Source organism: Folsomia candida, unplaced genomic scaffold, assembly GCF_002217175.1.
Source record: "Folsomia candida strain VU population unplaced genomic scaffold, ASM221717v1 Fcan01_Sc018, whole genome shotgun sequence".
Classification (NCBI taxonomy): Eukaryota; Metazoa; Arthropoda; class Collembola; order Entomobryomorpha; family Isotomidae; genus Folsomia; species Folsomia candida.
The window spans coordinates 632934-657514 of NW_019091210.1; the positions used below are offsets into that span (position 1 = coordinate 632934).

The 24581-nt window shown below is 38.6% G+C and overlaps 4 protein-coding genes and 1 long non-coding RNA gene across 10 annotated transcripts; all 5 read left to right on the top strand.

Annotated features, from left to right (window-relative positions):
- Positions 1-355: 355 nt before the first annotated feature.
- Positions 356-1846, top strand: LOC118437960. Of its 4 annotated transcripts, none has more exons than XR_004836510.1 (3): positions 356-697; positions 1560-1616; positions 1680-1846. It is a non-coding gene; the product is annotated as an uncharacterized LOC118437960 (long non-coding RNA). The 4 variants fall into 4 exon arrangements; XR_004836512.1 differs by having other exon boundaries at positions 1696-1846; XR_004836509.1 differs by having other exon boundaries at positions 356-693.
- A 2522-nt stretch (positions 1847-4368) lies between these two features.
- Positions 4369-5675, top strand: LOC118438019 (PR domain zinc finger protein 5-like). Its single transcript, XM_035857685.1, has 3 exons — positions 4369-4762; positions 4831-5238; positions 5300-5675. The coding sequence occupies exons 1-3, from the start codon at positions 4715-4717 to the stop codon at positions 5570-5572; spliced, it is 729 nt and encodes a 242-aa protein (XP_035713578.1). The 5' UTR covers positions 4369-4714; the 3' UTR covers positions 5573-5675.
- Positions 5676-7590: 1915 nt separating this feature from the next.
- Positions 7591-9608, top strand: LOC118438016 (zinc finger protein 596-like). Its single transcript, XM_035857681.1, has 4 exons — positions 7591-7733; positions 7919-8078; positions 8158-8565; positions 8632-9608. Exons 2-4 carry the CDS (start codon positions 7959-7961, stop codon positions 9019-9021), a joined length of 918 nt encoding a protein of 305 aa, XP_035713574.1. The 5' UTR covers positions 7591-7733; positions 7919-7958; the 3' UTR covers positions 9022-9608.
- Positions 9609-12585: 2977 nt separating this feature from the next.
- On the top strand, positions 12586-15716 carry LOC118438007 (zinc finger protein 816-like). Of its 3 annotated transcripts, none has more exons than XM_035857666.1 (4): positions 12586-12962; positions 13031-13438; positions 13501-13892; positions 15254-15716. In XM_035857666.1, exons 1-4 carry the CDS (start codon positions 12849-12851, stop codon positions 15273-15275), a joined length of 936 nt encoding a protein of 311 aa, XP_035713559.1. In that variant the 5' UTR covers positions 12586-12848; the 3' UTR covers positions 15276-15716. The 3 variants fall into 3 exon arrangements, with proteins under 3 accessions (XP_035713559.1, XP_035713558.1, XP_035713557.1); XM_035857665.1 differs by having other exon boundaries at positions 15267-15716; XM_035857664.1 differs by lacking the exon at positions 15254-15716 and having other exon boundaries at positions 13501-13943.
- A 2969-nt stretch (positions 15717-18685) lies between these two features.
- On the top strand, positions 18686-20135 carry LOC110857393 (zinc finger protein 888-like). The gene is made up of 3 exons (XM_035857704.1): positions 18686-18876; positions 18951-19358; positions 19422-20135. Exons 1-3 carry the CDS (start codon positions 18757-18759, stop codon positions 19809-19811), a joined length of 918 nt encoding a protein of 305 aa, XP_035713597.1. The 5' UTR covers positions 18686-18756; the 3' UTR covers positions 19812-20135.
- Positions 20136-24581: the final 4446 nt, after the last annotated feature.

A 24581-nucleotide genomic window follows, 5' to 3' on the forward strand; every position in this document is an offset into this window, starting at 1 on the left:
GTGGTCCAAATTAAATTTAACATTAATTTTCATATGGGGTGTCATTTTAAAGGAAATTTCACCACGAATTCAATGGCGTTAAAATTTTTGACCTCGTGACCTTGACGACGAGGTCAGAGGTCAGAAAACACATAATTTTCATTTTAACGGAAATTTGACTGCGATTTCAAGGACGTTAATATTTTTGACCTCATGACCGTTAAGACGAGGTCATGGAAACTTGAATAGCTCTGACGCTACTTATTTACATTCGTTCGGAGGGTTTATTTTTAGACAAAACTAACAGAATTTTACAGCCATTCCTTCCTCTCTTGCATGCATGCCTGGTCGCTTTAGTTGTGAAATGCAACCCTTTTCCAACCACACAAACAATCATTCGCCCTTTTCCATCCATCATAAAATTTACATATATTTACAAGCAGGTCAAAAAGAACACCAACCGAATGTTGGGGTTGAACTTTGACACTCCGCAAAAATTAGTTAATTACAAAAACTCATATTTAAAATTGTTTTTTTTTGTTCTACAAGAATCAGAAGTACATATGTACATTGTGAATTCGTTCAATTTTTACTAACGAGTTCAACATTGTCCAAGTGCAACTCAATTTGTCCCAGGTGCTTTAATTTTTTAAGTGAAACCACCTCATTTGTAGATATTCTATTAAGTGCACACATCTCCGAGGACCGAATCCAGTCCGTGAGGAAATGGGAATGTCCCAAACAGAGCTCCACGCCGCCGATTTTTCGCCGGCGCGCCGCCGACGCCGACCCGATTTGATACGCCGCCGCCGCCGAGGCGCGCCGCCGCCGCATAAACGCCGGCGCGCCGCCGAGAAAAAAGATATTTCGTACAATTAAAACCAGTTAAAACGAGAAAAAATGTCGAAATTGGTTTTAACAGTTTCGTTTGTTATTGTGATTGACATTGAGAAAATGAATAGTTTTTTCCCGATACGCATTTTTAATTAGAGATCAGTTCAAATTTTGACGCCACTTAAAGAATCGATAACGTATATTTATATATGGCAATACAGATTGAGTACATAAATAGCCTGACTTTTTGAAATTGCTGTTTCTTGAGAATCTTACATTTTGCTTAGTCCTGTGGTCTTTTTAAACTTACAATTAGAAAGATTTCAAACATTCCACTTGAATGAAAATTCAAGCAAACTTTTAAATTTTCGAATTTCCGTCAAGAAAAGAGTTACATGGCTATTAAGGCTGATGGGTTTAGTCGAGAAATATTTTTGAAATTCTGTAATGCAGAAAACTCGAATTATGACGGATTAAAAAATGGGTCGGCTTATTTTTTCGCTGAACCAATTAAAATTAGCAAGCGAAATACATTACTATGTATTAGAAAGCTAAATAAAGAGGTCAGTTATGATCACTGACTGGTAAAGTGAGGCAGAAATATCGGCGCGCCGTGGTGCGCCGCCGCCGAGGTCCAAAACGGCGCGCCGCCGCCGCCGACGATTTTCACTACTCACGCCGCCGCCGTCGATTTTTCAACGGCGTGGAGCTCTGGTCCCAAATGCTCTAATACGTTCAAAAATTAGGACACCCTCAAGAATCACGGCATCACTCATGATCCTGAAGTGAAGGTGAAATATGAGGTGAGATTTTTATTTCGAAATTGAAACTAACTGTACAACTAAATCATCCACTTGCCATTTTAGCACTCTACTTTCTTAGATTTGTGGGAAAGTTACGAAAAACCGAATTGCCTCAACTGCATGGAAAATTCACATAACCGGGAGCGGAAGAAATGTGACACTTGTCACCGAGTTTTTTTGCAACGCTGCCAGTTTGCGGAAGCACGTTGCAGCTTTCCATAACACGATGGGGCGACCCCGTTTCCCGTGTGCGTTTCCCGGATGTGGGAAAACCTACCAAACCAGGTGCGGTCTTCAAAAACACGTGAGAACTGAACACGCCGAGAATCCGGTCCGATTTCCGTGCACACTTTGCGGAAAGGACTTCAAAACGAAGTTTCAACTTGAGCACCACATTCTCACCCACACGACGGAAAAGCCGTACAATTGTGCCACTTGCGGGAGGAGGTTCGCCAACATGGGAGGCATGAAACGTCACGAGGTAAATAAGCACGTTGCAGGAGAAGCAAGGTTAAAAATATCAATGGGGGTATTCATTTTACAGGTTACGCATTTGGTAAAATCTTCCCGAGACGTGTCAAAGTGTCAACTCTGTATGCAGACTTTCTTAGATAGAGGTAATCTACGGCGCCACATCCGAGTTGTGCATGAAAACAGGAGGAATTACTCGTGCGAATTTTGTGACAAGCAATTCTCTAACGCGTCAAACTTCCAGCGTCACGTGGAGGCGCGACACCCCGCGAATACCGAGGTGATCCATTCCTGCGACAAATGCGAGTACAAGAGCCACTCGAAAGCCTATTTGGCCAGTCATGCAAGCCGACACCTAACACCTAGTCGCGAATGTTACTTCTGTGGGAAGAAATTTTGTACTTTTCGCCAATTAGTCAGCCATTTTCGAGTTCATACTCGAGAAAAGATAAAATACTTGTGTATCTAATCTACGTAATAGGATTACAATAATTTTCGATTTTTTGTGAGCCTTTTCGTAGCAAAGCAGGGGATTTTGGTAGTAAGTTATTATGTATTAATTGGGCATTTCTTATTAAAATATTTCGCAAACTGTATTCCTATTCGGAATACTAATACAGATCTGTATCCGCAAATATATTCCGGAAATCTGATTTTGTGAGTATTTCCATTGAAACGCGTTAAGCTTGCGTAAAAACTACGTGCTTTTTTCTTAGTGAGGCAAATACCTATATAGCAACGAAAAAAATTTGCTAAGTATGCATTTACCCCACCCCAAAAAAGTGACCACCTACGATATATCAGTCATTTCTCAACCGATTTTGATGAAATTTTGCACAGATCATTGTTACTGTATTTAGAAAAGACCTGCGAACCGGTTTAGCAAATTTTTGATTTTTACGCGAGTTATAAGCAAAAATGTTCTCTTGGAAGCACATTTTGATTTTTAGTTAATTTCTGGAGCATAATATGTCAGATATTAGTTGCAAACATTTTACAGCTGCTTATTCTTCAAATTTTTATATATGTAAATATGATCAAAATCGGCTCATAAATGACATAGATAATCCAGATTGAAAACTGAAAAATGGATAAAAATTAAGCAGTTGTAAAAACTTAAATGCCATTGGCAACAACATATAAAGATAACTCAATAACAAGTATTAAATAAACAAGCCCCCAAAAAGGGAAATCTTAGTGAGGCTTGATGCAACTATCAATATTAAATACATTTTTTGGAACAGCATTTGCATCGCTGCTCTCAACACTATCTTCAGTTATATAAAGTAATATTGAGAGCGGTGTTGCAAATTCTGTTCCAAAAAATGTATTTAATATTGATAGTTGCATCAAGCCTCACTAAGATTTCCCTTTTGGGGGCTTGTTTTAGTGTCTCCACTCATACATAAGTTGCTGAGGACATGTTAAAATTTAAAATTTTGCAAATAAGAAGAATTTTGGTTGGGCACTATAAACTTGACACAAGAAGATAGATACATATGTATGTACATAACTGTACATAATTAATGTTATGAAACAAAGTGTGGTATGGTCCGCTCATAAAACATCGGGTTGATCCTTATTTTATGCATAAGCCCCGAAGTAAAAATTCTATGCAGGTGGAAACATTTTATCTCATGTAAAAAATGGTGGGCTAAGGGCCGCTTATAAAGCATGCGACCCATTTTACCTGAATTTTGTCAACGCGCATGAATTTGAGATATGAATTTAAGTAATTTTATAGTTGGAGTGCTCTATTTTGTTCAAGAATACAGACATAGTATTTCAAATAAAAAATAACTGCTAAAGTAAATAAGTTTTTGAAGAAAGAAATCCCAATTTAATTAATCACATGCAATTCCGAAAGGAAAATGGAACAGAAACGTTGAGGTAACAACATAGGGTAGGAAATTATCACTATTCAAGAATGGGTGGGGGTTAGACATAAATAGTTTGAGAAGTTTTGCCTCCGTACATGTTTGCAAACCCTGCTTGGAGCTTAAAGTCTAACTCTAGTAATTTCTTGAGGAACGTCATGTGCAGTGAAATCTTACCAGTGCCGTGTCAATTTAAGCAAAGAAGATAAATGCATACAGATCCTAGCCAACATTAAATCAAAATTTTTCGGTGACGTAATAAACGTACAAACCCCAAGCTTGGGTCCTGATTTATTTTTACCCGAGTCTAACGGATTTGTTTTTCACTCATTTCTTCCTCGTTTGCATGCCTCGTGGCTATGGTTGAAAAATACAATGCTTTCCAACCACACGTCAACCTACCATCATTCACCATCACAGATACCACTTATGTACATAAAATCAGTCATAAACAGCTTAAGCGTTTAAAGTTTAACACTATTAGAAATAAGTTTATTGCTAAAATGTTTGAAAACTGTTTTTTCTTTTAAATCGAAAGTGTCTATATACGCAGTGGAATGATTCAAGTAGAATCTATTCCTATAAATTAATTTTCCCCAATGTCTTTGATTGGTGAGATAAATTCCGACCATTTTTAAATAGTTCTAAACGTGCGTCGATTCCCAAAGACCGAACCCAGATGGATCCCCAGCCAGCAAACCAATGGGCATGTTCCAAATGTCCTAAAACGCTCAAAACCAAGCACACCCTATGTTTCACGTTATCAGGCACGATCAAGACGCAAAGGTGAAATGTGAGGTGAGATTTTCATGCCAAAATAAAAACCAGTCTTAAAGCCTGCATTTTTGCACAACTGCCTTGTCCAGGTGTGCGGAAAAATTTCCAAACACAGATGCGCCTTATCTGCCCACATGCGGAAGCAGCACAGCAACCGGAAGAGACTTAGCTGTGATACTTGTCATCGGTTGTTTTCCACTTCTGACACTTTACGGCAGCATATTCGCGATGTCCACGGCACGATGGAACGACCTCGTTTCCCATGCACAGTTCCCAGCTGTGGGAAAACCTACCAGCACATGCGTGGCGTTTGGCAACACGTGAAACTTGAACACGCCGAGAATCCTGTCCGATACCCTTGCACACTTTGCGGCAAAGAATTCAAAAGGAAGGATGAACTTGAGCTACACATTCCCACCCACACGACGGAGAAGCCATATAATTGTGCCACTTGTGGGAGGAGTTTCGCCCACGTGGGAGGCATGAAACGTCACGAGGTAAGCAGACATGTGAGAAAAACTAGGTGAAAAATTGCGAATGTGCATATTCATTTTACAGATTACGCACTCGGAAAAATCTACACGAGAAGTGTTAAAGTGTCACCTCTGTCCTCAGACCTTATTAACTAGACGTGGTCTTCGATCGCACGTTCAATTTGTACATGAAAATCGGAGGGATTATCCTTGCGCATTTTGTGAAAAGAGATTTGCAACAAGATCAGATTTGAAGCGCCATGTGGAGGCGAGACATGCTGTGAAGAAGGAGCCGGCCTATTCCTGCGACAAATGCGAGTACAAGAGCCGTTCGGAGGCTTTGTTTTTTAATCGATAGCTCAACTCAATGTGAACATTTTGATATCTTGTTCAGTTCTCTACGATTTTTTTGAAGAAAGTCATGAATTTTTGAAAAAGCGAATTTTGAAAAGTTTAACATTGCGCTTATGGGAGAATTTGGTAAAATCCGCAAAATTCGCTTTTTTCAAAAATTCATGACTTTCTTCAAAAAAATCGTAGAGAACTGAACAAGATATCGAAATGTTCACATTGAGTTGAACTATCGATTAAAAAACAAAGCCTCCAAGAAAAAAAATCACGGTAAGATTTGAGAAATGAGCTTTTGGGTCAAAAATTGTGACCTTTGACCTTTTTGAGATTTTTCAAAAACAGGAACGGCATTCAACGACAATCTTTCTGGGGTACTACCTTGCAAATTTTCAAACCCTGATTTTCGTCAATGTGCGATATAGAATAGTTTTTCTATCGTACAATTTAATTTGCTCGCCACTGTATTTACTGTGAATCGCGTTAGGCTTGCGTAAAATTGAAAACTACTTATGTCTCCACTACTGGGAGGTTGTAAGTTGCTCAGTACATGCTGGAATTTAAAAGTTTGCAAATACACAGATATGTACATATCTACATAACTGTACATATTTGATGTTATGCAAGAAAGTTGGGTATCATATCTATTTAAAAGGTATATGTAAAAAATGTTTGGCTAAGGATCGCTCCATATAAGGCATGTGGTCGAGTTTAGAAGAATGTTGTCTACACATAAATTTGAGTTATGCATTGAAGTCTAAAATTGTTTAAATTTTAAGCAATTTTATAAGTGGGATTATCTATATTCTATTGTACAAGAATATATATTTCAAATAAAAAATAACTGCTAAAGTAAGTTTTTAAAGCAAAAATCCACACTTGATTAATCCCATGCTGCTCAGAAGTGAAGTTGGAACAGACGTATGTAGAACTGTGAAAAGGTAAATTTGATCTCACAATGAGGTTATCTCCTAATAACTGTGTAAATACGTGGAAAATTATCACTACTAAAGATTGAATGGGGGTCATACATAAACGATTGAAGAAGTTTTGGCTCACTACATATGCACGGAAGTTCTTAGAACCTAAAGTTGACCAACGTAACCTAAATTGATCCTGTATTCGAATACTAGAGTAATTGTTCAAGGAATTCCACAGGGAAATCTTATCAGTGCCGTATAAATTTTAGCAGGGCAGATAACTACATATGGACATAAGGATCGCAGCAAATATTTCACTATTTTTCGGTAACGTAATTTTCGTACGAACCCCAACCTTGGGTCGTTATTTTTATTTTTACCGAGACTAACGGAATTTTTCAGCCATTTCTTCCTCTCTTGCATCGTGCAAGTTGCATGCCGGGGTTGAAAAATGCAACCCTTTTCCAACCCATGAATCTATTCTATGGCCCATGGGTCTTGTAAGAATTATTCATTGAATAAGCCATGAATCTATATAAGCATGAATAGGTAACTTATGATTTGCAGAGTGAGACAACATGGGCTGAGATGTGGTGCCTGTGCCCGAATATTCGAAATTTGTATGCCCATAGAAACAACATTATTATGTTAAGTTTATTCTGTAACATCACCCTGATCCTGTTTTTTTTTGGGGGGGGGGGGTGACAAATTGTCACTGACAATGCATAATATATTTCAAATTGAGCTAAAAAATGGGGAACAAAGTCCTTCCAAACTTCGTAACGAATTAAAAGCAGGCCTGCCTTGGTGTTGGATGGGGTCATCCATTTACAATTTGCATTAAAATTAACGAGCTTAAAAACATTTCAAGACAATAGATCAAACAATACGTAGAAATTTATATAGTTATACATTAAGTAATTTATAGAATTTATAAAATAAATTCAATCAAAACAAATATTTGTCAAAATTTTCACAAAAGTGACGAATTTCATGAAAGCCACCTTACCAAATGTCTATTTTGTTCGGGGAATTTCATTAAAAAGGTGGAAGCACGTGTCTCCCAAAAATCAATGGGTCAAGATTGCAAGTTTCCTATCCATGCTTACATAGATATATACATAGATTCATGTTCCAACCACACAAATCACCGCTCACCATTTTCCATCCATAACTCCGTCATAACACTTTTATAGGTATATCAACAGTCCTAAACAACACGACGGAAGTTTAATACCCTGTAATAAATAAGTAAGTAAATTGCAAAAATTCGCACATACTTAACATATTTTTTTAATCGGACACACATATTTATGTACTTAGTTTATTTTTGCATAACTAGCTTTACTTTCCACTACTAAAAATCGTCTCAATATCAGTATAAATTATTTTTATATAAATATAAATATATTTTTATATATCAATATAAATTACAGACTGTAAAGTGCACCGGTTCTCCCAAACTGAACCATCCAAATGGGACCCCACCCAGTGAAGAAATTTGAATGTTCCAAATGCTCCAAAACGTTCAAAGACAATTACCGTCTGAAACATCACGAAATCACGCATGATCCTGACGCAAAGGTGAAATGTGAGGTGAGATTTTCATTGCAAAATTAAAACCAATTTGAAAACTCTATCATCTACTTTCCAATCTAACCCTGTACTCCGTTAGATTTGTGGGAAAGTTTCCAAAAATCCAGCCACCTTAACTTCTCACATGAGGAGAATTCACAGTAACCTGGAGCGACCTAAATGTGACACTTGTCACCGAGTCTTTTGCCACGCTGCCAGTTTGCGAGGCCACATTGCAGCCGTTCATAGCAAGATGGATAGACCTCGTTTCCCTTGTGGTTTTCCCGGATGCGATAAAACTTACCAGACCAAGGGTGGTCTACGAACACACGTGGTAGCTGACCACGTCGAAAATCCAGTCCGATTTCCTTGCACACTTTGCGGAAAGGACTTCAAAACCAGGACTGAGCTTGAGGGTCACACTTCCACCCACACGACGGAGAAGCCGTACAATTGTGCCACGTGTGGGAGGAGTTTCGCCCACGTGGGAGCCATGAAACGCCACGAGGTTAATTAGCACGTTGTGGAAAAACTAGATGAAATAGTCTTACCAAGGTGAATATTCATTTTTCAGATGACGCATTTGGAAGCATCTACACGGGCCATGTCAAAGTGTCGCCTCTGTATGCAGACTTTCTTGGAAAGATTTAGTCTACAACGCCACATCCGAGTTGTGCATGAAAATCGAAGGAATTTTCCGTGCAGATTTTGTGACAAGAGATTCGATAGCGCGTCAAATTTGAAGCGTCACGTGGAGGCGCGACACCCCACGAGTAAAGAACTGGTCCATTCCTGCGATAAATGTGAGTACAAGAGCCACTCGAAAATCAACTTGGCCAGTCATGCAAGACGACATCTAGCAGCCAATCGCGAATGCTACTTCTGTGGGAAGAAGTTCCTCACTTTTCCCGAATTAGTCAGTCATTCTCGAGTTCATACTTTAGAAAAGTTAAAATACGTATAAATGTAATTGGTGTATCAGTTATTAGCCGCGCGATATAGCTTGTCCACGTCTCATAGACAAATTAAAGGTGTGCTTTCTGTGTTGTAGACTCTATACTGATTGTGTTGGCGACACACCGTTACTTGGTGTATGAGACGGGGACAAGTTACAGCGCGAGGCTAATATTTGCGAATTTTCGAGTAAATTTGGGACATTTGGCTGGGTGATTTGGTAGAACACAATGAAATTTTGGTTACATATTTACACCTGTACCTAGTAAGTGGACTTGTTCTTATTTAGATAGAATATTTTTTTCTGTGCGAAATAGCCCTAAAATTATTGGTCCCCAGGTTGCCCATTACTCTCACTATATTTTCCCATTTTCGACTACACATGTTAGTATATTCAAAACAAATACGCCTCACATTATTAACGTGTCAAAATATGCAAATGAGAAAGTTGGAATAATTCTATAGCAGAGCACCAATTTGTCCCCCAACGCATCTCTTACATTTTTCAGTGAACAAAATATTGTAAAATAATACAGGCAAATATATCTGTATTCTTATTTTTGGTCTAAAATATGTATACATATGTCAAACAAAATAAAGCTGCTGAAGTATTTAAGCATTTGTAAAACAACACTCATATTTAATTATGTACTTCCATACAATCCTGAAAAAATAGGGTTGAAAATTTAAAGCCCCGAGGTGACCACGTGACTATATACGTAAGAACTTACTTAGGTGGAAACTTGTCACTATTGAAGATTGGATGGGGGTCATGAATTAATAATTTGACAAGTTTTGCCTCGATTACCCTGGTTTAAGTTTCCAGTCCAACTGACCGAACCTATCCAAATGGATCTTCAGCCAGTGAAGAAATTGGTATGTCCCAAATGCTCTAAAATGTTCAAGTACATGCCCAATCTCAGAAATCATGGCATCACGCACGATCCCGATGTGAAGGTGAAATGTGAGGTGAAATTTTTATTTCAAAATTGTGAATACTTTTACAACTCGATCATCCACTTGTCATTTGACTCTATATTTTATTGGATTTGCGGGAAATTTTCGCAAAACCGAGTCGCCTTAACTGCTCACATGAAGCGTGTTCACATTTACCTGGAGCGACCGAAATGTGACACTTGTCACTGCAGCCAGTTTTCGGCAACATATTGCAGCCTCGCAAAGTACCCTGGATCGACTTCGTTTCCCCCCGTGTGCGTTTCACGGATGTGAGAAAACCTACCAATACAAGCCTGCTCTTCAGAAACACGTGAGAATTGAACGCGCCGAGAACCCGGTCAGGTTTCCGTGCACACTTTGGAAAGAATTCAAAAGGACGGATATGAACTTGAGCAATACATTCCCACTCACACGGCGGAGAAGCCGCACAATTGCGCCACTTGTGGGAGGAGTTTCGCCCACAAGGGAAGCCTGAAATACCATTAGGTAATAAAGCACCTTGTGGGGAAATCTAGGTGATAATTGCTAATGTGCATATTCATTTTATTACGCATTCGAAAAGTCTACCCGAGACATGGCACGGTGTCACGTGTTTCCACGGAGTCCGTGGCACGGACTTACTCAGAAAGAGGTAATCTGCCACGACACATCCGAGTTGTGCATGAAAATCGGAGGAATTATCCGTGCGCATTTTGTGACAAGAGATTCTCCAAGCCATTTGAAGTGTCACGTGGAAAGAAAACATGCCACGAATGAAGAGTAGAACCAGTCCTGTGACAAATTGAAGTACAAGAGCCACTCGAAATTCAATTTTGTCGTTCACAGACGACGTCACAATGCAGGGAAGCATGCGTGTTATTTTTGTGGAAAGAAATTCCCCAATTTAGATGAACTGGACAGACATTGTTATGTGCATATTCTAGAAACGTTTTAATATTTACCAATCTAATAGGTGTATCAATAATTTGCGAAGTTTTACTAACTTTGGGACATTTGTAGAAAACGATGGGATTTTAGTCACAAATTTACCGGTTGGTAGGGAATAGGAAATATTTTGAAGCCAGTTTTGCTATGAAACAGCAAAAAATTATTGTTCACCTGTTTTTAGCAAGGAAGATACAAATGTACATATGTAAATGCTTATGGATCCTAGCATATATTGACTCTAGATTTTTCGCTAACGTACATACATACATATGTAATTTAACTATAGGATCCCCAAGCTTGTGTCGTTATTTTTACCCAAGAGAACAAAGGATTTTTCAGCTATTTCTTCCTCCCTTTCATTCCTTGTGGCAGTGCACACTGCGGCCAACCTGTGTAACGGTTTATAGAAAGTTTCTAGACCAATTCTCTCAACTGTTTTAGCATATTACTCGATCTTGGGGGTCGGGGGTTGGTTCCCAAGATTTTGGGCAAGCCACATCCCCTGGGGGGGTGGTTGGCCTTCCGGTTGACCTGGACTACTGAATTGTCGCTGAGGTGGTAGCGCTGGGTGTAGCTAGTTTACATTCCAAATTTGACGTCGTTAGCTTGCTCACAACGCCCGGCGCCAACTGGCGACGCTCGCAAAATGGGCGTTTTAGGTCATTTTCAAGGTTCTGTAGCTTCAAAACCCGGACGGATAAACCTTAGCGGTTTGCGGAGGCTTGAAGTGCACATCCTCGGGAATCAATTTCCGTTGAAACCTAAGAGGGCCGTCTCCCGGTTTCAGTGCTATGAAGCTGTAAACCATGGGGACCTTGCGTTCCCCAAAACAAGGTCATCTGACTACAATGGGTGAAATTTGCTTGGCTCGTTTTGCACCGAAAGTCATATGCGCATGCGCCATGACCAAAGGAATTGATCCCAACTAACTTTGACCGTGTCGACATCCTTTTGTTGAAAATGTCGAAAATTTAAGATATATGGATTTCACCTCAATCGAAATATATCCACATGCTCGACACTTTCAACAAAAGGATGTCGACACGGTCAAAGTTAGTTGGGATCAATTCCTTTGGTCATGGCGCATGCGCATATGACTTTCGGTGCAAAACGAGCCAAGCAAATTTCACCCATTGTAGTCAGATGACCTTGTTTTGGGGAACGCAAGGTCCCCATGGTTTACAGCTTCATAGCACTGAAACCGGGAGACGGCCCTCTTAGGTTTCAACGGAAATTGATTCCCGAGGATGTGCACTTCAAGCCTCCGCAAACCGCTAAGGTTTATCCGTCCGGGTTTTGAAGCTACAGAACCTTGAAAATGACCTAAAACGCCCATTTTGCGAGCGTCGCCAGTTGGCGCCGGGCGTTGTGAGCAAGCTAACGACGTCAAATTTGGAATGTAAACTAGCTACACCCAGCGCTACCACCTCAGCGACAATTCAGTAGTCCAGGTCAACCGGAAGGCCAACCACCCCCCCAGGGGATGTGGCTTGCCCAAAATCTTGGGAACCAACCCCCGACCCCCAAGATCGAGTAATATGCTAAAACAGTTGAGAGAATTGGTCTAGAAACTTTCTATAAACCGTTACACAGGTTGGCCGCAGTGTGCAGTGGTTGAAAAATGCAACACATTTCCAACCACACGCAAATCACCATTCACCTTTATCCATCATAATAAGACTTACATAAATAACGAAATGTTAGTAGTTGAATGTTTAACACAATCACAAATAAACTTGTTATTAGATTGTTTCAACATAGTTTTTTTTTGTTTTACATCAAAAGGAAATCTAAATTTATGTAGTGGATTGTTACATAATTTGGTTTAATCTATTCTACCGAAAAGTCGTAAAATATAAATTAATTGTTCCCACTAACTTTGATTAGTTAGATAAACTCTGGACATTTTAACATAATTTGTAAAGTGCACCGATTTTCAAAAACCGAACACAGATGGATCTCCAGAAGAAATGGGAATGTTCTAAATGTCGTAAAACATTCAAAACCAAGGGCACCCTGAAACGTCACGAAATCACACACGGTCAAGCTGCTAAGGTGAAATGTGAGGTAAGATTTTCATTCCAAAATTAAAACCAATCTCAAAATCAGCATTTTTGCACTACTGTCTTCCCCAGGTTTGCGGCAAAATTTCAAAAAACAGCTTCTCCTTAGCTTCCCACATGCGGAAACAGCACACCAACCTGCAGCGACCAAGTTGTGACACTTGTCACCGGGTATTTTCCGGTGCAACCTCTCTACGTTGTCATACTGAGACTTCCCACAGCACGAAGGAACGAAGTCGTTTCCCATGTCCATTTCCTGGCTGTGAAAAAACCTACCCAAGCCAAGGTGGTCTTTGGCAACACGTTAAGAAGGAGCACGGCCAAAATCCGGTCCAATTTCCGTGCACACTTTGCGGAAAGGAGTTCAAAAGAAGGGCTGAACTTGTGCAACATATTCCCACCCATACGAAGGAGAAGCCGCACAATTGCGCCATTTGTGGGAAAAGTTTCGCCCGCAGGACAGGCCTGAAAAGTCACGAGGTAACTAACCATGTGATGGGGAAAGCTAGGTGAAAATTACCAATGCGATATTCATTTTCCAGGTGACGCATTTGGAAAAATCTACTCGAGACATGTTGCAGTGTCATGTTTGCCCTCAGACCTTCATAACTAGACAAGGTTTACAACGGCACGTCCAAATTGTGCATGAAAATCAGAGGAATTATCCGTGCACATTTTCTGACAAGAGATTCTTCAACTCATCAAGCTTAAACGATCACGTCCAGGCGAAACATACCTCGAATATAGAGCTGATCCATTCCTGCGACAAATGCGAGTACAAGAGCCACTCGAAAGTCTATTTAACCAAACACAGAATACGTCACAATCCAGCGAGCCGTGAATGTTACTTCTGTGTGAAGAAATTTTGCACTTTTCGCGAATTAGTCAGTCATTGTCGAGTTCATACTCAAGAAAAGTTTAAATACTTATTTATGTAAAAAGCATACATAAAGAACGTCCGGGAATGAATGGGAATGCGCGCTCTAGCGAGTATATTGACAAATCAATAAACCCGCGAACTATAATAATTTAAATTTCTGAAAGCCCACTTCATTAGGGTCAATTTGGTATATCACTCTTAAATTTCAAAAATGGATAAGGGTAGAAGAAGCTTGTTTGAAAGGGAGCTGTTAGCAAAACGAGTGATGGAGTTCTACAACACGACAGCCAACCGAGACTCCAAGGTGACCTGGAACTTTTTTAAGCAGGAAGGAATTCCAAGTTCAAATGTGTATTCCTACATAAAAAAGTTCAAGGATTCCGAAAATGTGCAATTCAAGAAGCCAGCTGGTCGTCCGGCGAAGCTAGCGACCACTCGAGTGAAAAATAGAATTGAAAAAATTTTCAAAACCAAGCCATCAACGTCAGTAGCTGTAGCTGCCAGGAAAGTCAAAATTTCCAAAAGCTACCTGGGGGAAATTAAGGTCCATAAATTAGGAATCAAAGCAAGGACCAAAAAACCTGCACCAAATTACAAGCCCGTACAAGAAAGTCGGATCAAGGATTGCTGTCAAAAATTGTTGAAGAAAATGCGTGGAAAAGTAGTGATCCTGGATGACGAAACGTATGTTCCGGTTGACCCTTCAAATCTTCCAGGGCGTCATTTTTTTCATAGCTCGGATCCCTCTGAAGTGGCTTATGAAGAAAAACTACGAAAAAAAGACAAATTTCCAAAGAAATATTGCATTTGGCAATGCATCTCCAGTCACGGACATGTATCAGACCCGGTAGTTCTCGAAGGGAATATCAATCAAGATATTTATCTGAAAAATTGCGTCAAGGCTGGATTGGAAGCATTTATTAATAGGTTTCACAAAAATGATAAAGTTTTGTTTTGGCCTGACCTCGCCACTTGTCACTATGCAAAGAAAGTGACCGAGTACCTCAGAAAGAAAAATATTGATTTCGTACCAAAAGATATCAACCCACCTAATGTACCCCAACTCCGCCCAATCGAAAAATTCTGGGCACGTTCTAAGTCAGTATACTCCCGGCTTCAAGATGTGCCTGACACCTTTCGAAAATTCAAAGGACGATGGAAGAAAATCACCTCGGAAGTGGCAAAAACTTCGGGAAAAAATTTAATGAAAAATCTTCGCAAGAAAATCGAACTAGTCGCCAACGGGGGTGTGGCGGCCTTAGCTATTAATTAAATTATGTAGGTACGTATTTGGTATTATACATATGCAAAAAGTTTAAAATTCCGATAACTCATTGTGATTTTATGACCACATTTTCAGACCATTCCCATTCATTCCCGGACGTTCTTTATGTACATACCTACAATGATTTTAGAATTTTTCCTAAGTTTGCGTAATTTGGCAAAGTCTTTTGGTGGGAAACCATTTTATTTTATTTAATAACAAATTTATGTACATAATAATTGGGCATATTTTTGTTAGAATATTTTGCAAACTTTATTCGTGCGCGAAATATGTAAATCCGCTTTTGTGAGTATTTCCATTTAACCGCGTTAAGCTTGTGTAAAATTGCACATTCTGAATTTAAAAATTTGCAAACAAGAAGACAAATGCATATATTTAATTTTATTCAAGAAATGGGTGCAGTCACGTTGATTTGTCAGACTGTGACCCCCAAATAATGGGGTAAGGTCTTCTCATAAAGATGTGGATCCTGTTAAAAGAATTTTGTCCACATGCATGAATTTGAGATATGTATTTACAGCAGTATGTGGATAATTTTATAATTGGAGTGATCTATTGCACAAGTATACATATTTCGAATAAATAATAAGTACGTTTTTGATACAGAAATCCATACTTGATTAATTTCTAGCAATTCAGAGAAAGAACACGGGGTGTCGCATATTTTATCTCGTCACGAGGTGACCATGTAGGCGGAAAATAACCACTATTTGATAATAAATTTTTCATGAATATCGTGACGCAGGGATATCCTGTCAATGCCATATTAATTTTGGAAAGGACGATAAATAAATATATACGTCTGAATCACAGCAAACGTACGATATTTCGGTAACGTAATGTATGTACGAACTCCAACCTTGGTTCTTTATTTTTATCTGAGACTAACGGAATTTAGATTACGGTCGATTTTAGAAGAATTATGAAGAAGGGTGTGGTCTGTGAATGGTAATTGTGTGACTTTGGATGAGGATGTTATGTATGTAATTGTGAATAGTGGAAAACTTTGATGTTTAATAATGTGTAAAGCACAAAATGGGGGCGTTTTAATTTTGATGTTAAGTTACAAATTTAATGGTCAAGAAAAACTAATGGTTTACAAATTAAGACCGAATTGACTCTCATAAATGTAGAAATTAATTGATTGAAGAGTGACTAATTTGGCTTCCGTGCTGGCTGACGGCTGGCCTGAGAGTGCGGAACAAGTTGAACTTGCTGGGCAAATTGGGCAAAAGAGAGGAGTTTCATAACGCATTTACATAATGATCACAAAGATTAAAAATGAGACAAATTACATATGCCAGTACTGAACAATTATGTCTATGCATATGTACATATAAATTTTACGGATGCATTGAAGTCTAAAATTGCTTACACTTTAAGGAATTTTATAATTGAAATTATCTATTGTCCAAGAATACATATTTCAAATAAAAATAACTGCTAATGTAAGTATTTAAAACAAAAATCCATACTTCATTAATTCCATATTGTCCAGAAGCGAAACTGGAAAAGAAACATACGTAAGTGGAACTGTGAAAAGGTTTTATATTTTATCTCGCTACGAGGTTATCTCGTAACTATGTTAATTCGTGGAAAATTTTCACTCTTCAAGATTGGATGGGGGTCGTATACGAACAATTTAAGAAGTTTTAGCTCCCTACATAGAAAAGTTCTTGTACACTAGAGTTTGACAGTAGTAGCCTGCATTGGCCCTATATTCAGATACTATTATAATTTTCAGGGAATATCGCAGGGAAATTTTATAAATGTCATATTTTGTAAACATTACAGTTTTATTTTGCTTCGCCAAGCTTTCGACAAATAAATATTGCCTTCTTCAGTGTCAACGTAGATAATATAAATATTTTACAATTAATCGCTCTCACAATTTCTATAACTTGATAAATTACATTAATCCTCTTGGAAATTTACGGATTTTTTATAAATGGTAAAATTGTTGGTGTCCATATGGAATTAATTTTCATTCCATTGTTGGTGTTCATTGAATGGATGGATTTCTTGATGTACAAAGCTTCTTAATTTTTCGATGAAAATATCGGGTTTCTCTTTCAACTTACGTGAAAGAGGCCTTATCAATCTCGTGACCCGGATTCTCCGCCATATGAAGGGCAATGATGAATTAATGTCATATTAATTTTAGCTAGGCAGATGACTACATATTATGGACATATGGATCGCAGCAAATATTCCGGCACTAATTTTCCGTAACGTAATTTTCGTACGAACCCTAACCTTGGGTCGTTATTTTTATTTTTACCTAGACTAACGGAATTTTTCAGCCATTGCTTCCTCTCTTGCATCGTGCAAGTTGCATGCCGGGGTTGAACTTTTCCAACCCATGAATCTGTATATGCATGGATAGGTAACTTATAGTTTGCAGAGTGAGACAACATGAGCTTATGCTACGCGACTCTTGCCACGATTTCGTGCCTGTGTCCAAATATTCAAGAAAATCATTTACATAAAAACAGTATTTATTATGTTAAGCTCATTCTGTAAAATCACCCTGAGCCTGTTTGGGGGGGTGGGGGTGAATATGCATAATATATTTCAAACTGAGCTCAAAAATTTAGGCGAAGGCACCAAGTCCTGCAATACAAAGACCTACCTCTGTAACCAATGAAAAACAAGCTTGCCTTGGTGTTGGATGGTGCCATCCATTTACAATTTGTACTAAAATTAACTAGTTTACAAACACGTCAAGGCAATTGAGATCAATTTATGGAATATAAGTGCATACTAAACCCAGAAAAAATATTTGTCAAAATTTTCACGAAAGTGACGAATTTCATGAAAGCCACCCTAACAAATGTTTTTTTAGTTAAGGGGAACTTCATTAAATAGGTGGAAGCACATTCACAGCGTGTTTCACAAAAACCAACGAGGCAAGATTAAAAGTTTCCTATCAATGCTTATATAGATTCATGATCCAACCACACAAATAATCACTCACCATTTTCCATCTTTCCGTCACAACACTTACATATTTATATCAACAGTCCTAAACAACACGACGGAATGTTGAAGTTTAAGAAATAAATAAGCAAATTGCCAAAATTCATAAATATTTAACATTGTTTTTTTTTAATCGGACATAATATTCAATATTTGTGTAGTTAATTTTTGCAACATTTGCTTCAACTACTGAAAATTATCTCAAAATTAATTAATTTTTTCTAACGACTTACAATGGAGGTCTCTTAACGTATGCTCACAGATTTGGAGCAAACTGGTGTCAATCGATCACAAATATAATTATCAGTGGTATGAAATTTGCAAATGGAACTATCTGCTAATAAGGTTTGGCGGCGATATTTGCATAAAAGGAGAAGAAAACGCACCCTCAAGGCTGGCGAATTTTTCGTTTTCCAATTTTGCTGCGCATTTTTCCCACGTTTTATGCAAATATCTCCGCCAAACCTGCGCATTAGCAGATAGTTCCATTTACAAATTTCATACTAATTATATTTGTGATCGATTGACACCAGTTTGATCCAAATCTGTGAGCATACGTTGGGAGACCTCCATTGTTAGATTAATTTTCTGAATTCTGACCACTTTTTGATAGTTCGTAAAGTCCATCGATTCTCACAGACCGAAACCATCCAAATGGGTCCCCATCCAGTGAAGAAATTTCAATGCCCCGAATGCTCCAAAACGTTCAAAGACAAGTACCATCTGAAGGATCACGAAATCACGCATGATCCTGATGCAAAGGTGAAATGTGAGGTGAGATCTGAATTTCTTAATTAAAACCAATTTTACAACTCAATACTTGCCAATTTAACCCTGTACTCCGTTAGATTTGTGGGAAAGTTTTGAAAAATCCAGTCACCTTAATTTCTCACATGAGGAAAATTCACAGTAACCGGGAGCGACCGAAATGTGCCACCTGTCAGCGATTATTTTACAACGCTGCCAGTTTGCGACGACACATTGCAGCTCGTCATAGTACGATGGACCGACCTCGTTTCCCGTGTCAATTTCTTGGATGTGAGAAAATCTACCAAACCAGGGGTGGTCTACGAACACACGTGGTAGCTGATCACGTCGAAAATCAGGTCAGATTTCCGTGCACACTTTGCGGAAAGGACTTTAAAATCCGAACTGAGCTTGAGAGTCACACTTCCAGACACACGAGGGAGAAGCCATACAATTGTGCCACGTGTGGGAGGAGTTTTACCCACGTGGGAGTCATGAAACATCACGAGGTAAGTAAACATTATGTGGCAAAAACAGTGTGAAAATTGCCAAGGTGCATATTCATTTTACAGATGACGCATTTGGAAGCATCTAGACGGGTCATGTCAAAGTGTCGCCTCTGTATGCAGGCTTTCTCAGATAAAGATAACCTGCGACGCCACATCCGAGTTGTGCATGAAAATCCGAGGAATTATCCGTGCACATTTTGTGACAAGAGATTCGATAGCGCGTCAAATTTGAAGCGTCACGTGGAGGGTGTGCATCCCACGAATAAGGAGCTGATCCATTCCTGTGAAAAATGTGAGTACAAGAGCCACTCGAAAGCCAATTTGAGCTTCCACGCAAAACGACACCTAGCAGCCAGTCACAAATGTTACTTCCGTGGGAAGAAATTCCGCACTTTTCCTGAATTGGTACAACATTGTCGAGTTCATACATTAGAAAAGTTAAAATACGTATGAACGTAATTGGCGTATCAAGTTTGATTATTCAAGTTCATGATTGTTTTGCTATGCGAAATAGTCTAAAATTATTGTTACGGGCTGCCAAAGTCTCTCTGCATGCTCATTTTCGGCGATAAATGTTAAGTAAATACTAACCCAATACGCCTCACATTAATGCGTCAAAATATGCAAAGAGCACGTTGTAATAATTCTAGGGTACTAATGGAGGTCCCCCAACGCATCTCTTATATATTTTTCAGTGAACAAAATATTGTACAAGAATACAGGTATACCTGTATTCATGTTTTTTGTCTAAAACATGTATACATATTTCGAACAAAATAAAGCTGCTAAAGTATTTTTAAAAGAAGATTCATATTTAATTACTTCTATACAATCCTGAAAGGAAATAGGTTCAATATTTTATGCCACGAGGTGACCACGTGAATATTTATAAGCAAGTAAAGGGTGGCCCAAATGTATCTCCCGATCATTTTTTTGCACGAGTTCAAGACAGAAATCGGCTCTCATATCTGAACCAGTGAATATTTTAATTTGAAAATTTTACCATTAGAGGTCCAATACTAAGAGTTAATTATGAAAATGATAAAGTTCAGATACAAACCTTACTTGGGCGCCAATTAAAAGCACAAGAAAATTCAGATAATTTTGGATGTGATAAGGAAACAGTAAGGCCACGGAGTAACAAAAATTTGTGTACATCCAAAAAATGGTCAGGGCGACGCAGGAAGATGTCGCCTACTACGAAAAGAATGATTAAGCCCAAGATTCATCAAAACCTGAAAGTTTGCTACTTAATTGTACAAAAGAGCAAAATTACTTAAACTACCTCAAAGAAAATAACATGAAAATTGGTTGCTGCTCATCGCAGAAATTTGGGTAATGAGCGAAATATAGTATGGTCGGTTAGGAAAGAAACCTTTGAAAATGCCTGTAAAATCCTAAAAACTTAATTAATTCCAAAGAAATTTTCAGGGGTTATAAACAAGGTCTCTACTATTCAATTTTTTGCTTCATATGGTCGATAGACCCCCATCCTTCCTATCTGGCGAATTATTTGCCTCGCGGTCCCAAGAAGTGCTTTGCCACTCTTTCTCGCTACCACTTTTGAGGTGTGTGTCCAAATGTGACGGAATCTTACCAAGTTTTTGGGTGGTTTTGTTCGACGACTATATTCTCTCTTGCATAATGCCCAAAATCGTTCAATTGGTCATGCCTGAGGGACGTAGGGAGCATATTCCTTTTTTGCAACAAAATCGATTTTTTTCGACCGCAGGTAATCCTGAACAACTTTTGAAGAATTACATGTTGCTGTGTCCGGTCACAAAAGTACACTACGATTATTGATACAGGGGATCAAGATCTTCTTTACACAGTCGTTCAGATATCTCTCCGAGGTCATGGTGGCTGTGGTCACGAACGGCTTTGAGACGTCCCCCAATGAGTCCAGTACTTGCCCAATTATGTGCTTTGTGGGGAATTTTGACTTCGGCGTGTATTTGAAAAAATCTTTAAACGTTTTTTTATTTGTACATAAGTAGTACTTCCTCGCGGGGACTTCATCTGGATCAATCGAGCTCTTGGCTGATCATCCATTACCAAAATCACGGGCATGTTTTGCTTGACTCGTTTTTCAGCAATCTGCCGAGAGTTGGGCTTTGCTCTTTTTTGCTGACCTTGGTTGTACTTTGGTGCAGGGGTCGCCTTATAGGATTTGACCCCCAACTTCGTAGGTTTAATAACATGTAAAATTAATTTTGCTATTTTCAATTTGTAGCCCAAATTACCATCTGATATCCCAAGGTTATTTTTGTCTTCTTTCTGAACTCTACGTATCACTTTGGGGGTCGCTACACGAGCAGGACGATTTTTTAATTTTTTGAATTCAGCATTCCTGCTCTCCTCATACATATCTAAAACTCTGAAAATTGCACCATTATGAATTTTTTCTCTTTCGAAGTGGCTATAAACCATCATCCGGACGCGCTCGCACACTTTGTCGTAGTAGTGGCAAATTTTTTTTGCGACTTGTTCTCGATCTTTTGTTCTCATTTTTGAACTAGTCGAGATATCGACTTCCGGTTTTCGGATTTGGGTAGTTAATCGCATGGACTAGAAAACTACCGCGTTGGTAAACTATGCACTTTGGTAACATTAGTAGTAGTGAATTATTCCAAAATGCAACAAAATTAGTTTTCATGCAGGACTGTCCTCCAGCTCACACATTAAATACAAAAATTAGTATTTTTGAATGGCAAGATTCAATTGTGTAGATTAAGGGAGTGTGGTCCGGTAAAATTCTGGATATGAGTGTTTTGGAGAACCAAGGGTCCATAGTTGAGGAGGATATGAAACAAAGATCTAAAACCGCTCAAATCAATGGAGTTAATGGTGAAAGTAACAGAAAAATGCAATTCAATACCGAAAATCAATTTGAAAAAGTATCACAGAATTCCAAGATAAGCGTTGAGGACATTGTTAAGGTGAATTGTTGAAAGACCAAGTACTAAGGTATGTGCGAGAGGAAACTTTGATTCGTTGCGTCACATGGTTTTCAAAAATAGGATCTTATTCTTTTGAATGAAATATTCGGGAGATACATTTGGGCCACCCTTTAGTAATTTTTGAGGGAATATCATGACGCCAGGGAATTTATATAAATACCAATAATACCATGCTAATATTAACTATTGAAGAAAAATACATATGCATCGATCACAGCAATTATTGAGTCCAGAATTTTCCGTAATGTAGTTTATGTGGTATCCCAAAACTTGGGTCGTTGTTTCATGTTTATCCAAAACTATAGGACTTTCTCAACCTTTCCTCTCTCTTGTATGCCTCGTGGCTGTGGTTGAAAAAAGCAAAAGTTTTCCAACCTCCCAAATCACCATTCACCATTGCCCATCCATCATACATAAGCCGTCCAAAACACGACGCAAGGTTACTGTTGAAATTTTACACACCGATTTCTACTAAAACTTACAATGAGGAGGTGTGAGGTGGTTATCACCGATATCCACCGGATTAATTTTAAATTGTTTACGTTCAAAAATAATTGGACCCGTATTTTTTCGTTTTCCTGAATGGGCATGTTTACGCCCTTGGCGGAATTTTCAAAAAAAATTTCAACCAAAATTCGGATTTTTAAAAACGCTGTAACTTTTCGAATTTTAACCCGATTTCAAAAAATAAACCCATTTTTTGTTCAGAATTACATCCCTGAAAATATAAAAATTCATTTTTTAAAAACTTTTAATTTTCAAAAAATTATCGTTTTTTGGGTTTAAAAAAATTCAGAAATAGCATGAAAATATCAAATTTTTAAAATTTTTAAAAATGACTTTTAATCTTTTAACTTTTAATTTTTTGAAAATTAAAAGTTTTTAAAAAATGAATTTTTATATTTTCAGGGATGTAATTCTGAACACAAATTGGGTTTATTTTTTGAAATTGGGTTAAAATTCGAAAAGTTACAGCGTTTTTAAAAATCCGAATTTTGGCTGAAATTTTTTTTGAAAATTCCGCCAAGGGCGTAAACATGCCCATTCAGGAAAACGAAAAAATACGGGTCCACTTATTTTTGAATGTGAACAATTTAAAATTAGTCCGGTGGATATCGGCGATAACCACCTCACACCGTCGCATTGTTAGTTCTAAATTGGTAATATTTAGTAGATTGTTACAAAGTTTGATTTAATTTTCACTAACAAAAATTGCCCCAATTTAACATACATAGTTATCCCCACTTTTTATATGTTAAATTAATCCAACCCATTTTTAGAAAGCCCATAAAGTGCATCGATTCACACAAACCGAATCCAGATGGATCTCCAACAAGTTAAGAAATTTGAATGTTCCAAATGCTTTAAAACGTTCAAAGACAAATACAAGCTTAAGAATCACGGCATCACGCATGATCCCGATGCGGAGGTGAAATGTGAGGTGAGGTTTTCATTTAAAAATTGTAATTATTTTTACAACTCGATCATCCACTCGCCATTTTAACTCAACACTCCCACAGATTTGCGGGAAAGTCTCGAAAAACCGAATCTCCTTAAATGCTCACATGCGGAATATTCACATTAACCGGGAGCGACCAAAATGTGACACTTGTCACCGAGAGTTTTACGACGCTGCCAGTTTGAGAAAGCACATTTCAGCCGCCCACAGCACGACAGATCGACCTCGTTTCCCATGCACATTTCCTGGCTGTGAGATAACCTACCTAAGCAAGGACAGTCTTCGGCAACACGTAAAAACTGAACATGCCGAGAACCCGGTCCGTGCACGCTTTGCGGAAAGGACTTCAAAACGAGGCGTGAACTTGAGGGTCACATTCCGACCCACACAACGGAGAAGCCGTACAATTGTGCCACTTGTGGGAGGAGTTTTGCCCATATGGGGAGCATGAAACGTCACGAGGTATTTAAATAAGCAGGCGTAGTGGGAAATACTAGGTGAAAATGGCTAATGTGCATATTACTTTTACAGGTGACCCATTTGGAAAAGTCTACCCGAAACATGACAAACTGTCACCTCTGTCCACGGGCTTTCTTAGATAGAGGTAATCTGCAACGCCACATCCTAGTTGTGCATGAAAATCAGAGGAATTATCCTTGCTCATTTTGTGATAAGAGATTCTCTGACTCATCAAGCTTAAAGGATCACGTGGAGGCGAGACATCCCACGAATAAAGAGAAGATCCATTCCTGCGACAATTGCGAGTACAGGAGCCACTCAAAAGCCAATTTAACCGCTCACAAA